Below are 19,292 nucleotides of genomic sequence, written 5' to 3'. Positions count from 1 at the left end.
GGCAAATTTATAAAGACTGACAATATGTACATTGTATACTTTGTGACTCTTCACTGCACAAGCACATTTCTATTCCTGACACTTATTCCACTGGTATGAATGATTAGAACTTAGTTTCTGGATATGCTTCATATTTTTCCAGTCATTTATGTCATTTCTCTAAGAAAAAAATGCCATCTACATATGGCATAACCTGAACTTGTCTTTGATTCAGAACATTTGGAAGTAGTGGTAAGACAATATCACTAAGTAACAATGCTGGCCTATTTTATTCTTAATATGGAGATATATGTATGATATTAGTATGGAGATATTAAATTTATTAAAATATCTGGCAACTATTTGTTAGCAAGTCATTTGTTTCTAATATTTCATTGAGAATATCAGAAATATTTCCCATATTTCAATCAAGCTTAGAAAAGAACTGTAAAAATACCACATGAGCATAATTGACATCACAGGCACAAAAGCAGTGCGATCTTACTATATAAGTATAGGATGTCATTATTATTACCCCAAGACCTCATGGAGTCAAAGACTCATCTGGGAGGCCCTTTTATCACTCACACAGCTCATCATACCATGTTTTAAACACACTCAAACTCCTTGCAGACACCACACTCTCAGGCAAGGCATTCCAATCATTCACAACTCTGCATGAAAAAAACCTGCCTCTCACTCCCCTACTCATACCTTCTTTATACAGTTTCCAGGGATGACCTCTGGTTCTCCTCCTATCTCCCACTATTTTATGTAGAACTTCTCCAGCATTAATCCTATAACAACCCCTTACCACCTTGTAAGGTCTCTATCATATCTCCTCTCTTCCTCCTATCCATCAGACTCTGCAAATTACATCTTCTCAATCTTTCCTCATACTCGACATTCTAGAGGTCAGAAACTACCTTAGTCAGTTGCCTTTGGACCCTTTCCAACATCTCTTCATCCTTCTGAAAACCAGGTGACCAAATCTGGGCACAATAGTCCACGAGTGGCCTAATCAAAGCCTTATACAACGGAACAAGAATCTCCCCACTTCTATATGTCAGTGTCCTCTATGTCATTCCCAGAAGCCTTTGTGTTGTCTTCACAATTTTGGCTATGTGTCCCCTAAATTTCAGATCCTTATCCACTATCACCCCCAGATCTCTTATTTCTTCCACCTCCAATAATATATCCTCACCAAGTATAAATTCTGCATCCCATCTTTGTTTTCCAAATTTTAAAACCTTACATTTTGCAACATTGAGCTTGCACCCCCATTTCCGTGCCCAATCACTCAATTTATTCAAGTCTTCTTGTAAGGCCACAACATCTTCACTACTCTTTATGGTTCGTCCCAACTTTGCATCATCTGCAAACAACTGAATATCTTCATCCAAATCTTTGCCAATATCATTAATATACAAGTTAAACAATAATGGCCCTAAAACAGACTCCTGAGGCATTCCACTAGCGACTTTCTTTTTCCTGGATATCATTCCCCCCCATACACAACTTGTTGATACCTATCAGACAGCCAGTCTCCAATCCAATACACTAGTCTAATATCCAACCCCATCTGCTCTAGTTTGAGTGTCAACTTATCATGAGGTACTCTATCAAAAGCCTTTGCAAAATCCAAGTATATTACTGTGTATCCTTCTACTCTGTCCAAGGAAGCAGTCACTTTATTGTAATAAGTAAGTAGATTACTAAAACATGACCTCCCTTTAGCAAATCCATGCTGTCCATCAAAGATAATACCATTGTTGTCAACCCAACTCTGGATCCTAGTTCTCACAAGCTCACCAACAACTTAACCACAACACCTGACACACAGATAGGCCTATAGTTTGATGCTTGAGTTCGATCACCTCCTTTATGAAGTGCCACAATCTTGCCCTCCTTCCACTCCTTAGGAACTTGACTGAGTGCAAGACTCGTTTAAAAAAAAATGTCAAGGCAGGTGTCAACTCCCTGGCACATTCCTTCAGAATGTGTGGTGATATATTATCAAGTCCCACAGCCTTATTAACATCTAGTTTACTCAACTCCCACATACACCTCTTACTCACAGTCAGTCTCTCCTCCCCAACATCAACTGCTCTCAATCTCTCCATGAAGTCACATTTCACAAGATTGAAAGACCTTTAGGAACTGCTCGTTAAGTATCTCCATCACACATTTTGCAACAGCTGTCTTTATTTCTCCAATCAATGTCATCCTTCCATAATCATTCTTTCATTTGCTGGCTACGTATCGAAAGAACTCCTTAGGATTCTTTTTGGCATCATTTGCTAATCATACCTCTCTTTAGCTACCCTCACCAACCAAGTCACCCTCCTTGCCTGGCTTTTGTAGACCTCATCAAATTGGTTATTTCCACTTCTCTTATGCTGTCTCCACAATGCCCTTTTTCTCTGTATCACATGCTTAATCTCTTTATTCATCCATCTCACACCTACCTTATTTAACCTTCTCACCCTTGGAATACATTTAGACATTGCATCTACTAGATAGTTTTTGAAAATTCCCCCAAGCTGCATTGATCTCTTTTCCAGTTAACTCCTCATTCCATGCTATACCCGCAAGCTGTCTCCTGAGCTCTTCATAATCACCCCCCCCCCCCTTGTAGTTCCACACATATACCCTTTTCTCACAGAGGTCCTCACACTGCTGGCAACCACCCAGGTAATCACTTCATGGTCACTCTCACCAAATGGTTCATGATTTGACACCTCATTTATAATACATCCTCTGATGAGATGACCAAATCCAAGACCCTCATGTGCCCTCTGTTACATACTGTCTGAGGTAGTTATCCCTCAAAAACTCAAGAAACTCATTTCTTTACTTCCAGTTGCTATCTCATTATTCCAGTCTATATTGCCGTAATTAAAATCGCCCACTGTGATCACCCTTTTCTTATTTGCTTGGCTAATTTGATTATACATTTCATTATCACCAGCATTAACATTACCTGGTCTATAACAACATCCAGCCTAATATTTGATTCCATTCACCTCTATCTCACACCATCATCATCATCATACGTATCAAGGATTTAGGCCTGGTATGGCCTGTTCCGGCCTTAGAAGTCATCGTTGAATCGTTTAAGAGGACGTCCTGGTTTTCTTTTTCCTAATGGTTTGTACTTTAAGGTTTGTTTTGGTTATCTTTCTGTTTTCATTCTTTGAATGTGTTCCATCCATCTATGTTTATATTTTTTAATTTTTTCAATTACTGATTCTTGGTTTAATTCTTTCATAATATCTTCATTTCTTTTGTGATCAAATAGGGTATACTTTGCAGTTTTTCTCATAAACTTCATTTCTGCTGTTGTTAATCTTTGTTTGTCTTTTTGTTTTATTGTCCAGATTTCGCTTCCATACATTAAGACCGGTAGGGCTAATGTATTGTACACTTTTAGCCTGGTTTGTTTTTGAACTAGGTTTGGTTTAAATATAGAGTTAATTACTCCTGTTATTTTTAAATATTTTGCAATTTTTATGTTTATATCTTTTTCATTTTCATAAGTGATCATACATCCTAGGTAGTTAAATGAATTCACCTGTTCTAAGATCTTGTTATCTAATACTATTTTAGTTCTTGCTGGATCTTGTCCTTTAAAGGCCATAGTTTTTGATTTTTCCATTGATATTATCGTACCATAATCTTTGGATATCTCATTTAGATTTAAAATAGCTTTCTGTAAGTTATCTTCAGAATTTGTAATTATTATTTGGTCATCTGCAAAGAGGAGAGTGTTTAAGTTAACTGTAGGTGAAAGTTTAATTCCTTGATGTAAATTTTTACTCCATTTTATTATTATTTCATTTAAATAGATATTGAAAAGAGTTGCTGAGAGGGGACATCCTTGTCGGACCCCTTGGTTTATCTCTCTTGTATATGATAGCTCATGATTTAATCTTATTTGTATTTGATTATTTTCATATATACTTGTGACAGCTTTTAGGATATTATTTGGTATTTGTCTTTCTTTTAATATGTTAAATAATATGTTTCTTTTAACTTTGTCAAATGCTTTTTCAAAGTCAATAAATGCAATATGTGTTTCTAAATTATATTCTCTTCTTTTCTCTATTATTAATTTTAGGCAGAAGGCTGGGTCTATACATGTTATTTAAGATTCTGCTGTATATTTTGTAACATGAATTTAGTATACTGATACCTCTATAGTTTTTAGGGTCATCTCTGTTATCTTTCTTAAAGATAGGAATCACAATTGCTTTTTTCCATTCTATTGGGGGGATACCAGTTGAGTAAATTTTATTTAAAAATAATAAGAATCTTTCTTTGAATCTTGTTCCTGCGTATTTATATAGTTCTGAACCTAGCTTATCTTCTCCAGGTGATTTTCCGTTTCTTGTTTCTTTCAGGCTGATTTCTAATTCTTCTTCAGTTATTTCCTTTTCATTTTCGTTAATTGTTTGCCAGTTGTCTTTTTTAAAATATTTGTCTATCCACAGTTCTGTGTAGTAATTTAGAAATTCTTCTAATTTCAATTCAGTGTTTAATTTTATGTTTTTTTTGGTATCTGCATTTAGGTGTTTCAAAATCTTATATACATTGGGTCTTTGAATGTGTTCCATCCATCTATGTTTATATTTTTTAATTTTTTCAATTACTGGTTCTTGGTTTAATTCTTTCATAATATCTTCATTTCTTTTGTGATCAAATAGGGTATACTTTGCAGTTTTTCTCATAAACTTCATTTCTGCTGTTGTTAATCTTTGTTTGTCTTTGTTTTATTGTCCAGATTTCGCTTCCATACATATATAAATCATGTTCTAAATTAGAAACAAATTTATTCCATGATTCTCTATGTCTTTTTCTGACTTCTCTTTTAGCTGTGGCTCTTATTCTTTTATATTCTATTTCATCTTCTAATCTTTTACTGCTTAACCATTTGTGATAGGCTTCTTTTTTCTTTTTGATTATTTCTTTGATTGTATCATCCCAGATCTTCAGTTTTTTTCTTTTATTGAAGTTTTTGGTCTTTCCTAAGCTTTCATTTGCTGCTGCATTTCGTATCTCACACCATACTGCCTCAAAACCACTGGCACTATTTCCCTCTCTACTTTGTATGGACATAACTCTTTCTCTATCATCAATAGCACTCCCCCCTCCCTTTTTATCCCTTCTATCCTTATGAAACACATCATACCCTTCCATCTCTATTCCTGTCAGGATGTCGTCTTCTTCCAACCATGTCTCACTTATTCCAACAATCTTTGGGTGAACAGATGCAATTAGTGCAACCATTTCATCTGCCTTGTTTGTTATATACAGGCAATAATGATCAAGGAAAGGAAGCTGTAGCAATATCATTCAACACCAAATGTAAAGATAAACCTTGAATGAATGGCAGTTTCAAGTAGAGTTATGTGGCAAACTTCAAAATGGGAGAAATGGACAATGAAACTTATTTGTGCTTATGGTACCACAGAAGGTTCTCCTAAGGAAGAAGTGGAAGAATTTTTTGAGCCATTACAGCAGGCAGCTGACATAAAGAAAATGGAAAAAGTGGTACTTTTTGAACATCTATGGAGCAGAGTAGGAAATCAATCCCACCAGAGAAATGGGAACGTTTTGGGAAAATTTGCAGAAAAGAGCAAAGTTAAACAGTAAGTATATATGGAACAAGTCGTCACTAACACCATGTTCCAACATAAAGATATGCACATGTTCACACAGAGAGAGAGAAGATACAAGAAATAACAAAAGCCTCATTGACTGTGTTATTGTTGATAGGGACAGCTTCATGCTAGTTGAGGATACAAGTGTTCAAAGGATTTGAAATAAGAAGTGACATCACTTAGTTTTAAGTAGGATAAAACTAAATATCACACTGAAAAGAAAAGTATGAAAAAAGTTTTAAGAATTAAAGTTGAGCAGCTTTTACAGGTAAATGGTAAACTGTACATGCAACTATACAAATGTTATTGAAAAAAGAATGAAACAGTTCAAAAAGTAGAGTCAAACCCTGGAGTCGTGGCAAACTTTGAAGAAACATTGACTGATTCACTTAGGGAGGTGTGTGGTGTGGTTGTCTGCAAGGATAGAAAGATAAGAATGCCATGTGGACACCAGAAGTTAGAGACAGTCCTGGGAAAGTATGAAGCATACTAAAAGCTCCTAGCAAATAAGTCAGCAGATGCACTAAAAGAATACAGAGAAAAATGTAAGAGAGCTAAGCAAGCTATGTGTGAAGGTGACTAAACAAAAGTCAAGGGAAGACTTTGTTAAGAATATATAAGGTAAATATGAAAGTTGGCAAAATGTTTGGGAGGCCACTGAAAAAATTGAAAAGCATAGAAATGAAGGAAAGAGTAATGGAAAAAGAATCAGAGATGATAAAGGTAACATGAAAATTGAAGATAAGGATATTTTGGATTTCTGTAGAAATTATTTTGAAAGACGAATGCAAACAGAAGTACATATATGAATATTTGAGGTAGAAAAAAGTATCAAAAGCTTGAAATGTTAAAACACAGCTGGAGTAGATGATGTTTGACCAGAAATGCTAAAATATAGAGATATGAAAGCATTGAAGTGGCTATAATGCATAATTCAGAGGGCCTGGTCAAACACAAAAGGTTGAATTCCAGATGATTGGAGGAGAACTTTCATAGTTCCCATCTATAAAAAAGGAAATAAAGCTGAATGTGAGAATCAAAGAGGAATTAAGTGTTTCACTAAGATTTATGCAAGCATAGTTGAAAAGTGGCTGAAAAATTTGTGGAAGAGAATCTGAGAGAAGAACAAGCTGGATTCAGGGCAAATAGAAGTTGCTAGGATCAGATTTTCACTTTCCAACAAATAGTTGAGAAATCATGGAAATATCACAAAGATTTGTACTTAAGTTTAGTAGATTTGGAAAAGGTATTTTCCAAGAGAGAAACTTTTCAAAACACTAGTTACATGTGATAAATGGAACAGTATACAGAGTAATACATAGTCTATATTTATCATGGGAAACATGTCTAATCTAGTCATTAGCTAGAATTGAAGAGAATACAGGAAGATGGTGATTATGAAAGAAAGTGACATTAAACATGATATTAGAATTGGAGATATAAAACTCAGTTCTGCTTTATGCTGATGATGATGTACTCCTAAACACATCAAGTGCAAGTCTCCACGATTCTCAAACTAGATTGGATAACAGGTGTAACAAATCCGGCATGAAAATTAGCAAATAAAAAGATCAAAACTATGAAAATAGGCAGAAACACTGAATGCATCAACTGCATTCTGAATGAAAAGACTACAGAAAAGTAAAATATTCCAGCTATTTAGGCACAGTTTTTAATGAAGATCATCATCAAATTCCTGGCATGTATCCTCAAAGAAGATGGCAATTAAATTTGGAAACAGACTACACAATAAGCAAAGCTGCTATTGTAGGGAGCCAGATGAATATATATCAAATAAGATTTAGCTAAAATACTAAACTAGCAGTATACAAGGCAGTGTTCAAACCAGTTTTAAGTTATGGAGCTGAGTTAGAATAAAGCATCGAATCAAAGATTAGAGACCACAGATATGAGAGTTCTGAGAAAAGTTAGGAGCCTGAACAGATGGCATCAACAGCAGAATCATATTAAGAATGAAAACAATAGGAAGAAACTTGACACTGTTTGCATTCAAGAATGTATAAGCAGGGCTTATCTAAGGTGATATGGGTTACTTAAATAGAATGGGAGAGGAAAGGTTAGCAAAGCAAGTGTTTGATTCCAAGATGGCTACTACTATGTTCATCTACATAGTAGTAGTCATCATTGCTTTTCTGGTGGCCTCAACTCTCTGAAGATCAGTCACTCCACACACGATCCATCCATCTCATTGATGGTCTACCCCACGCCTGCCTCTTTTTCCAGGAACTTTACCTTCAATTACTGTTCTGAGAAGTCCCCCTTCCATCCTTTCTATTGTGTCCAAAATATTTTAACTTTCTTCTGTCAATATCCTTAAAGAGCCTTAAAGTTCTACTAATCTTTTCTAACACCCATTCATTTGTCCGCCTTTCAGTATATGATATCCTCAACAGCCTTCTGTAACACCACATCTCAAAAGCAGATATCCGTTTCTTATCTGACTTCTTTAGGTTCCACGTCTCACATCCATAAGTCGCTGTTGGAAAAACAACTGCATCCAAAATCCTCAACTTTGTTCTCATGGAGATAGATCCATCCTTTCAGATTTTAGACAGGTCTCTGACCTGTTGTTTTAGCGATTCCTAACCTTCTTCTGATGTCTTCTGAACAGCAATTCTTCACATTAATAATGGATCCCAGGTACTCAAACTTGCTGACTTCCTCAATTCTTTCTCCATTAAAGTACACTTGTTTGTCAAGAGCTTCTCTGTTTGTATTTCCTTTGAGAACCATAATCTTTGTCTTGCTGGGATTGAGTTGAAGTCCTCTGTTATTACTGATCTTAACTTTGTCAAGAATTAGTCCTAGTCCTTCCATGTCATTACAAAGGAATACTGTATCATCAGCATACCTCAGATTACTGATCAATCTACCTCCTATCCTAATTCCTGTCCTGAGCTCATCCAATGCTTCACACATGATGTCCTCTGCCATGTCATCATCTTCTTCATCTTCCTTATACCCTCTTTTACCTTGCGGTGTCAAGGGTCCATTGATCATCGGACCTCACTCTGTTTACAGGATAAGGTGGTCAGCCTTATGCCCCAGTGTATCCTATGGCCTGTAGTGTTGAGTTCTCAAGGCCAGTTTGCCTGCTTTGTGGGATGAAAAACCCCAGAATAAACTGGGGAAAAAACCCTGCTGTCCACGCCCAAGACTGGCTAACTTGGCTATTGCTGAGGAAGATCCTTCAGCTCCTCACGTCACCGACGGGAATCGAACCTAGGACACTCCTTCCCCAGGCATATGGTTGCGAAGCGCATAGCCACTAGGCTAACCGCGCGGACTGATGTCCTCTGCATATATACTAAACAAGTGAGGAGAAAGTAAACATCCTTGCCTAACTCCTTTTCCAACTTGAAGCCAGCTGTTCTTACCATGGCTTCTTGCTTCTTATACAAGTTGGCTATCAACCTGATAGTGTGTTGAGGAAAACCCATTCTTTTCATTACTTCCCACAGTTTCACATGCTCAACACAGTCAAAAGCTTTGGAGTAGTCTAAGAAACACATTACCAGAGGGAGTCTGAATTCTTCATATTTTTCTATAATCTATCTAAAGCAATGAATTTCAACCAGTGTGCCGTGAGATTTATGAAAACAAATTAATTGAAAGAAATAATGTCGTAATTTGAGCATTTATTTATTAGTGTCTCGTCTTCCATTTTCTTGTGTGTGTAAATCAATCAAAACTATGCCTATTTTTTGCCAGATCATCAAAAAAATTAAAAGAATATATTTTTATTGTGCCACAGAATTTTAATAATTAGTCTAGGTGTGCCGTGTTATGAAAAAGGTTGAAAATCACTGGTCTAAGACAAAGGATCTGATCTCTGGTGCCCTTACTTTTCCTAAAACCTGCTTTTTCCTCGGGCATCTCTGCCTCAACTTTGGCCTCAATCCTATTTAGCATGATCTTCAATAAAATTTTGTTTGCATGAGATATCAAACTAATAGTTCTATAATTCTTGCACGCCTTCATATCACCTTTCTTATGTAGTGGTATGAAAACTGATTTCTTCCAGTCTCTAGGCCATGATCCTGTCTCCCATATCCTAGTAATCAATCTATGAAACACTCTTATCCCTCTGCCCGCTGTGGCCTTAAATAACTCTGCTGGAATTTCATCTGCACCTGGGGCCTTATTGCTGTTAAGCTGCTCTTTCAACTTCATGCCTAAGTGGAGGAGGTTCCAAATCAAAATTTTCCTGGTGGGAGGGCTCCACATTTTCTTTATCCACTCTGCTATACAGTTCCTAACAGTATTCTTTCCATCTGTTTGTTTGATTTCCAACTCTTCTGTTAGTAATGATCCATTCCTGTCTTTGATGACATTCAATTTAGGCTTTTAAGTCACGAACTAAATAAAACATCCTTTTATAATTGTGCCTTCTCATCTGGAACTCTATTTCTTCACATTTATTAATATAGAACTTTTCCTTGTTCTGCTTGATGGCTCTTCTCTGACTTCTTTATGTAATCTCTTGTATTCTTCAGTCCCTGTGTCTCTTTGTTTTTCCAACCACCTTCTTTTGATTAGTTCCCATGATGAATCTGATATCCATGGGTCTCCTGGTCTTCTTATTGGACCGAGATACTTCTTCGCTGTATCCCGTATTATCACCTTGACTCCTTCCCAAAGCATTTCTGGTAAGTTCTCCTCATTGGTCTCCAAAAAATCATCCAAGTGAGTTGAAGTTTCTTCTGTGCTAGGAATCACTATAACATCCAATCTAGTGGGATGTGCCTGACCTGGATGGCAGAAAAAAATCCAAGATGGCAGGAAAAAATAATAGAGGAAGACCAAAGTCAAAGATGGATTGATTCACTTAGAAGTGCCTTAGAAGAACGAAATGTTAGATGCAACAATATTGGAGTGCTGAGAAGTAATAGACTAATTTGGAGGAAAATTATTGACAAAAAATTATTAATAATTTAAACTTAATCATGTAGTGCTGTCATAGTAGCCTGAACATCCCTTGAGGGTACCTATCACAAAATTAATGATGATGATATTTTTAATTGGAATGTGATATAAATTTACATAAAAATAATTAAACAAATTCAAAATTATAACTAAAAAACTGCTGATATTCACAAAAGTAATGAATTTAATTAATGAGATATTTAATGAGCAGTTCATAAAAGTCTTTTATCCTTATGGAGAGTTTAAGAGCAGTGGATGAGGAGCAGAGATCTGACTGTGAGTGAGCAAGAAGTATATGAGAAATTAAGCAAACTTGATATTAATAAGGCTAGGACTTGATGATATGCATATTTTGAAGGAATATGGCAGGGAGTTGATATCTACCTTGACATATTTGTTTAATGTGAGTCTTACACTGGGTCAAGTTCCAAAGGAGTGGAAGGAAGGAAAGCAAGATTGTACTACTTCATAAAGGAGGTGACAGAATTGAAGATTCAAATTATAGGCCAATCTGTGTGTGTCAGGTGTTGTGGTTAAAGTGTTGAAAGGGCTCGTGAGAATTAGGATCCAGAATTGGGTTGACAACAATGGTATTATCTTTGATGGACAGTATGGATTTGCTAAAGGTAGGTCATGTATTAGTAATCTACTTACTTATTACAATAAGGTGACAGCAGCATCATTGGATGTGGGAGATGGATACAAAATAGTATAGGCTTTTGATACATTACTTCATCATAAGTTGATAGTCAAACTAGCGCAGATGGGGTTGGAAATTAGACTAATGCACTGGATTGGAGATTGGCTTTCTGATAGGTATTAACAAGCTGTGTATGGGAAAGCAATATCCTAGAAAAGGAAAGTCACTAGTAGTGTGCCTCAGGGTCTGTTTTAGGATCACTGCTGTTTAACCTGTATGTTAATAATATTGGGGAAGATTTGAATGGAGGATATACAGCTGTTTGCAGATAATGCAAAGTTGGATGAACTATGAGGAGTAGAGCAGATGATGTGGCCTTACAAGAAGACTTGAACAGATTGAATGAATAGCATGGGAGCGGGGATGCCAGTTCAATGTTGCTAAATGTAAGGTTTTAAAATTTGAAAAACAAAGATAGGATGTAGAATTTACTCTTGGTGGGGATATACTGTTGAAGGTAGAGGAAATAAGAGATCTTGGGGTGATAGTGGATAAGGATATGAAATTTAGAGGACATATTGCCAAAATTGTGAGGACAACACAACAAATTCTGGCAATGTTGTGGAGGACTCTGACTTGTAGAAGTAAGAAGATTCTGGTTCCTTATACAGCTTCCAGGGATGACCTCTTCTTCCCCAATCTCCCTCCATTTTATGAAAAACCTCTTCAACCTTAATCCTATAACAACCCCCACTCCCATCTCTATCATATCACCCCTCTTTCTCCTATTCACCAGACTCTGCAAATTACATCATCTCAACCATTCTTCATATTCAACATTCCAGAGATCAGAAACTATTTTCATCAATTGCCTTTGGATCCTCTCCAACATCTCTTCATCCTTTTGAAAACCAGGTGACCAAATCTGTGATTAGGCCACATATGGACTACTGTGCACAGATTTGGTCACCTGGTTTTCAAAAAGATGAAGAGATGTTGGAGAGGATCCAACATCTCTTCATCATATGTTCATATGTGATTAGGCCACATATGGGCTACTGTGCAATAAGGAGGGTGTGAGAAGCAGGTTTTTTTGCATAGAGTTGTGAATGATTGGAATGCATTACTTGAGAGTGTGGTGTACAGTGGAGAATTTGAATGTGTTTAAGTATGATGAGCTGTTGTATATGACAAAAGGGGCCTCCTAGATGAGTCTGTCACTCCATGGGATCTTGAGATAATACCCCCCCTCTCTCTCTCTTTGAACACATTCAACTAAAATGCAATCACAACTATTGAAGGTGTCCTATTCCACATACACTCACGATGAAAAGAATTTGAAACTCATACGCTACCTATTCAGACCCTTAGCCAGATTCCAGGATGGCCTCCAAGTTATGCCTGAACCAGCCAATAAGCTTTACTATCTCATTTATATCTATAAGTACATCTTACTAACTTGTACTTTTCTATCATATTTCATCTTATCCATTTATTCCTCAAACTTTGAAAACTTAAAGTATTAGTTTCAAAGAAGCCAAGTTACTTTGCTGTGACCAGCCATTGAGCTTAACATACACACAAAAAAAAGGAAGATCAAGGAGAGAAGTGTATTTTGAACGGATAAGAAATATCAAGTTTTTTTGGAGGCTGTATGCGAGAATAATCTATGGGAAATGGGCCAGGACTACATTTTGAAGGCACTGATCACTAGACATTAACCCCACATAAGAATGGATGAAATCAGTGCTGAACATTGATGCCAGATGTGATTAAATGCTTTGTTAACATCAAAAGCAATCATGAAGTTCTAAACTTCTCATACACTGTGCCCAAAGGTGAGTAATAGTGAGGTCTGCTTAGAAAGAAAGTGAAGAAATCCATATTGGTAATCTCTAATTAACTCTGGATAGCGAAAAAGACCAATGCTAATTTTTGAAATACTTTGGTATACATTCGTTAGAGGAATTTGATAGGCATCAGAAGCTTAGAGTGGTATGGAGAATGAAGGACTTCATTCTACACTGCTTGGAAAGACGTCAACAGCCCCCCCCCCCCTCCATGACAAGATGCATTGTGCCATAAGCACATGTTTTTAGCCGGTATAAACTGGAGGAATGTGACACTCCCAAGTCAGTGCAACTGTGCCTGGGTGAAATGTCTGTGAGAAAGGAACTAACAGAGTTTGAAAGAGGCATTGTGATGGGATACCATGTTGCAGGCAAATTGGGTCATCTCAAGTCAACAATCAGTGCTACTATACTGAGATGGAAGCACAGGGAGTCAATTGCAAGTGATATCCAGAGTGGATGACCCATCACACTAACCAAATGTGACTGTAGGATGCTGCGAAGGATAATATGTAAAAACTACCATTCATCAGCCAACAAATTGAATGTGGAGTTCTGGCCATCAACTAGAATATGCACAAAAACATTCAAAACCAAGGCTCACAACACGGGTTTCCATGGTAGGATCACAATATGCAAGCCCCACATTACCTGAACCAACATGCATTGTCTTCAGTGGTGCAAAGAGTATGTATAGTGGGATGTAGAAGCTTGGAAAGCTGTGTTATGGAGCGATGAATCAAGCTACACCCTTTACTGAGCAGATGTATGGGTGGTGTGGGTGTGGCAGATGCCCGGTGAACATCTCTTACCAGAATGCATAATCCCAACTATGAAATTCAGAGGCAGGAGTGTGATGGTATAGTCCTGTTTTAACAGTCTCCCAATCCACTCTTACACAATACTTCTTTTTTTTTTTTTACAACATTAAAGGGTGCAAGGGTAGGACTATAGATCTTTTGTCCATCACAATTGCATTTCGTTTATTTATTGTCACATGTAAATTGTAACGTTGTTTTGTGTTCTGAAAATTAGGTCTTTAGATGTTTTGTCTGTTAGAATTTGAATTGTTTCACTTACTCATTGTCATGTGTAAACTATAACATATTTTGTGCTCTGAATATGCTAGTGAAATCCAGCAAATTATAAAGCAGTTAACAAACATATTTTTTTTATAGTTTAGTTTGTTTGGTGTTGTAATACCATTAAGAATAACTTCATAAGTATGGCTGTATTAAATTTCTTTGGGAAACTTTAATTCCTAGGCCTACCCAACAGAACCCATAGAGGGTGCCTCTCATAGGACTTGAGGCTTTAAATGGTCTAATTTCTTCCACTTATTGTTTTTTGTGTGTGTTATTACAATTTTAATGTTACGTTCCTGAAGATGTCTCTGTGACAGAGACAAAATATCGGAACGATTAAACCTGCCGTTTAATAATTTTTCTTTATGTTGTATTCTTTCCATTATAGTATGAGTATCAGTAAATTATAGTATGAGCATTCAGTAAGGCCTCTAACAGAGTTCCCAAAATGATGCATATTTTTCATTGCCCATTGGCTTACATTGTTTGTTCCCCTTTTCTAACCTGACTGATGAAGCAGAATCTTTTTTCAAAAAAAAAATCAAAATTTTGTGTTAATTTCGAAGTGTGACAAATATAATAAGTGATAATTCAATTACATCTGATGAAATAAGCAGCATTGTAAACTAATAAACCATTCATAAGTTTACTTACTTCAATCATTGTTTTTATATTCAATTTTTGGAATCAAGAAAAAAAAAGTTTGGCCTTTTTAATGCAACTATAAAGCATTCATTCACTGATATGCAAGGTATCTGAGATAAAAAGCTTCCTTTAAATATTTTACAGTATTAAACTGTGCAATGAACACTAAACGATTCTGATTTTTTAAAGTCTACAGTGAATAATTAAGTCTTCTGAAACTCATGAATTTCTGCATACCTTACATAGTATTTCTACAGGAGTTGACATCTTCTTTTCACTTATCTTTTCATACTTCTGTTTCTTGGTAGCTGCTTTTAGGCCTTGCCAAGGCAAGCTTCCTCTATTGAAGTACATTAACACATAACCAAGAGATTCCATATCATCTCGACGGCTTGTAAGAGAAGAAAAAAAATTAAAGCATAAACATATTGTGCATTTTCCAGAAAAGCATTTAAACTTAAATATATGCTGAATCACAAGTAAAACTTGCAATTCCACCAATATTTAAAACATTATCACTAACTATATATATATATATATATATATATATATATTAAAAACAAAATTATGCTAACTATTCAATGGCTTTTCGTACCACAATAAAAACTTTCTTTTCTTACTGCTGGTGTTTATCATTGTTTAATGTAGCAACTAGAAGTTTAATTTTATATAGATAAAAACTACAGGCTATTCATCCCACTGAATATAACTGAATTATCACTTATTATACCTACCCTATACACAGTCAATCTGCATTATAGTAAAGGTAGTTACCCCAAACCTACTGAAAAGTTGCAAAAAACTCCAAGAAATAATCCAATTTAAGACTTTTATATATCAAATAATCAATTTCAAAAACTCACCACAGCAAATAACAATTACTAGCAGGCACCTGTATAATCTGTGGAAATAACATTTGGTTACACAGTACTAGGTTGCCTGAAGAAAGACTCACGGGTTCAATTCTAGTCTCCAACTAGAGGAACCTTTTATAAGCCTTCCTTCAATCCATTCCTGATGAGTCAATCTTTGGCACAGATAAGTAATGGTTTTTCTTTTGGAAACTTGAGTTTTAATCTTATATCTAAAAAGACTGACCATAGAGTTTACACCATCACAGACAATAATATGAGAGTTTAAAGCCATACACAGCTTGTCATACTGTCTCCCAAAAAGCCTTGGTTCTGTAGCTTGAGGTTATTATTGGTGAAGGCCGAAGACTAGCTTCCCACCTGTCTTCAAGAATTGGTTACGGCTAAAGTCTGCTTACTCCGTTATGAGGAAAAAAAGGCATTAGAAGATTTTTTTTTTTTTACCTCTTTATTCAATGAATGGAGATGCATTTATTTTTAGCATCTACAAGAATTATGGCATTTATATGTTACAGGCAAAAGACATACTGTAAATGAGAGTCACTTTCATCTTCACAAAGGTGAATTATTAGAAGTGGCAAGGAGGGCATGAGAGCCACCAGAATGGATTGTCTGAGGAATGCATATATTCGAACAGATGAAAGTTGAACAGCCTGTTATGGAGAGGATGTCACATATTCTGAAATGATAGAGACATGTCCATAGAATAGGAAAAGAACAAAGGCCATTAAGAATTATGAACTGGTCATCCCCTGAAAGGAAAAAAAGTGTATTTAGCATATTAAAGATTGCATAGTTATTATTTATACCATAAAGCTGTATGTATACACAAACACTGCTTGGAAAGAAGTCAACAGATAACAGTATGAGGAACAAACAGCCATGGCACCCCACTTTAATAAGATGTATTATCCCCTTTTGCTGCAATGACTGTAGCAATCCTACAGGGCATACTTTCTGCAAGTGTATGATAGCAATTAATAGGAATTTTGAACCATTCTTTTTGTAGGCATAATGAGGTCCTGGACGCGGGGCAGATGTCCCTTAACCTCACTTGATGCTCCAGTTTGTCCCACAGATGGTTCAATAGGGTTGGGATCAGGGCTCTGGAGGCCAGTCAAGTGTGGTGATATTCATGCCCACAAACCATGCAATTACAGCAACCTTATGAATAAGGTTGCACACTACATTGTCCAGAATGTTCAAATACCTTTCAGAGTTCAATGTTCATGGCATAACAAACAGAAGTTTGAGGACAAACCAGGAAAAACACGACTATACCATCACATCGCTGCATCTGAATTTCATAGTTGGGGTTATGCACTCTCGTAACAGATGTTCAAAGGGCATCTGGCACATCCACCATCTGCTCGGTACAGGGTGTAGCTTGATTTGTCACTCCATAACATAGCTTTCCAAGCTTCCACTCCTACCATATACACTCTTTGCACTATTGAAGACAATGGCTGCATGTTGGTTTGGGTAAGGTGGGGGCATGCATATATTGATATATAGTGATAGATATTGCAGAGCTACCATGGAAACCCATGTTGTGAGCCTCAGTTCTGAATGTTTTTTGCGGATTCATATTCCAGTCAATGCCTGAAACTCCACATTCAACATGTAAGCTGACAAATGGCAGTTTTTACTAAAAGGTACTCATAATTTCTTATCACATCTTATTCTATCCCATTTTCTGTCAAGTTCAGTGAGTGTGGTGGGTCGCCCACTTACAGTTGACTCCCTGCACTTCCATCTTGGTATGGTATCACTGATTATGGACCTGGAATGGGCCAATTTGTCAAATATTTGATGAACAGATAGGGCTGTAACATGACATCCTATCACAACACCTCTTTCAAACTATGTCAGTTCCTATCTCTCTCTCAGCCATTTAATCTGAACACAGTTACACTGACTTGGGAACATCATATTCCTCCAGTTTATACTGGCTACAAACACGTAACCCATTTACATGGCATTATGCACCTTGCCCATGAAGGTGTTTATTGATTTCTTCCAAAGCAGTGTATATATTCTACCTTAGTGTTTAAGTAACACATTTCTTCATTATTTAGGATGTGATATAGCTTTAATATGACTACATCAGTATTACTGTGCCCAGGCCTGGTCATCTGGGTTTCTTGGGGATGAAGAAGTGGTGGAAAGATCCAGAGGCAAGTGACCAAGATGGCAAATGGTCTGTGGAATGCTCCCTATGAGAATAGATCGAGTTTGTGGGAAAAAAAAGAAAATAAAAAAAGGAGAATAAGATAGAAACATTTAAGTTACTTAAAGGATTTTACAGTACTGATGCTATGAAATGTTTGGGCACTTGGCTAGAACGAGCAGAACAAGAGGTCATCCCTGGAAGTTGGGTAAGATTTGTGGTTATCAAGTGGATGAGGACAAGATTTTTCGCTTGGAGAGCGATGAATGAATGGAATGGATTGATTGTTGATAGTTGAGAGTATTGATTGTTGTAAGTGCTTTGTCTGTTAATGATTTCAAGAGGTACAATAGATTACAATGTTTTCAAGCAATCTGTGGTAATAAAAATAAACTAAAGGAAAAACAAGAAAGGAAATAATTAAAACTTTATGAAGTCATGGCAGTACTAATAATATTATCTTGTTCATAAAGTTGGACAGATAGAAAGAGAAGATAAGCACCTGAAAATGGAATTTCTTAGGGCACTTAAAGAACATACAAGAATGAACATAATACAAAACGATGAAATCAGGAATGCATTACAAGTGTAATAAATATCAAACCTGATATCAAAATTGAATATGTTAATGTCAGCTCTTTGCTTTATGCAGATGATGTTATACTTTTAAATAAATCCAGTACAAGTCTGCAAGATTCCCTGACTAAATCGAATAACTGTTGTAATAGGTTTGGTATGAAGGTCAACAATAACAAGACAAAGACAATGAAATAGGCAGAAGAATTGAAAATATCAAGTCCATTGTGAATGGCAGAATGGCAGACACAGAACAAGTGAAACATTTCAGCTACTTAGGCACGATTTTTTAGTAAGGAAGGTAAATTAAATATGGAAATAGACAACAGAATCAACAAAGCTGTATGGTAGGAAGTCAATTGAATAAATTCATATGGAATAAGAGAGAAATTAGTCAGAACACTAAATTAGCTGTATACAAGGCTGTGTTCAAAAATCAATTTTAACTTATGGATCTGAGAGATGGATCAGAAGTAAAGTACTTGACCAAAGACTGCAGATATGAGAGTCCTGAGAAAGATTAGGAGCATGAACAGAGGTATCATTGGCAATATCATGTTAAAAACAAGGATATTAGGAAAGAACTTGACATTGTCAGCATAGCTAATCTCAGGTGGTATGGTCACTTAAACAGAATGGGCGAGGAAAGATTAGCAAAACAAGTGTTCTCTTCCAGGTTGGCAAGAAAACGACCTAGAGGAAGACCAAGATATAGGTGGATTGATTACGATAAAAAGTGCCTTAGAAGACAGAAATATAAGATCTGATAATGTTGGAGTCTTGACAGGTAACAGACTGATTTTAAAGAAAACTGTAGATAGGATGTTAGTAATGATGCAAGTTTTTCGTGTAGTGCTATCATATC

The 19,292-nt window shown here is 36.3% G+C and overlaps 1 protein-coding gene across 1 annotated transcript in view; it reads right to left on the bottom strand.

The window, feature by feature from the left end:
* LOC150110528 (casein kinase I) overlaps positions 1–19,292 on the bottom strand; it is a 173,546-nt gene that overhangs the window by 27,374 nt on the left and 126,880 nt on the right. The window contains exon 6 of the mRNA XM_090394551.1: positions 15,047–15,200. Coding sequence (XP_090250677.1) covers positions 15,047–15,200 — 154 coding nt within the window. The remainder of the gene's footprint in view (positions 1–15,046; positions 15,201–19,292) is intronic.

Source organism: Typopeltis vanoorti, chromosome 1 (genome assembly GCF_054136105.1).
Source record: "Typopeltis vanoorti isolate ZY-2024b chromosome 1, IOZ_Tvanoo_1.0, whole genome shotgun sequence".
Taxonomy (NCBI): domain Eukaryota; kingdom Metazoa; phylum Arthropoda; class Arachnida; order Uropygi; family Thelyphonidae; genus Typopeltis; species Typopeltis vanoorti.
The sequence above is the reverse complement of the archived record's forward strand: the minus strand, read 5'-3'. Positions and strand labels throughout refer to the sequence as shown.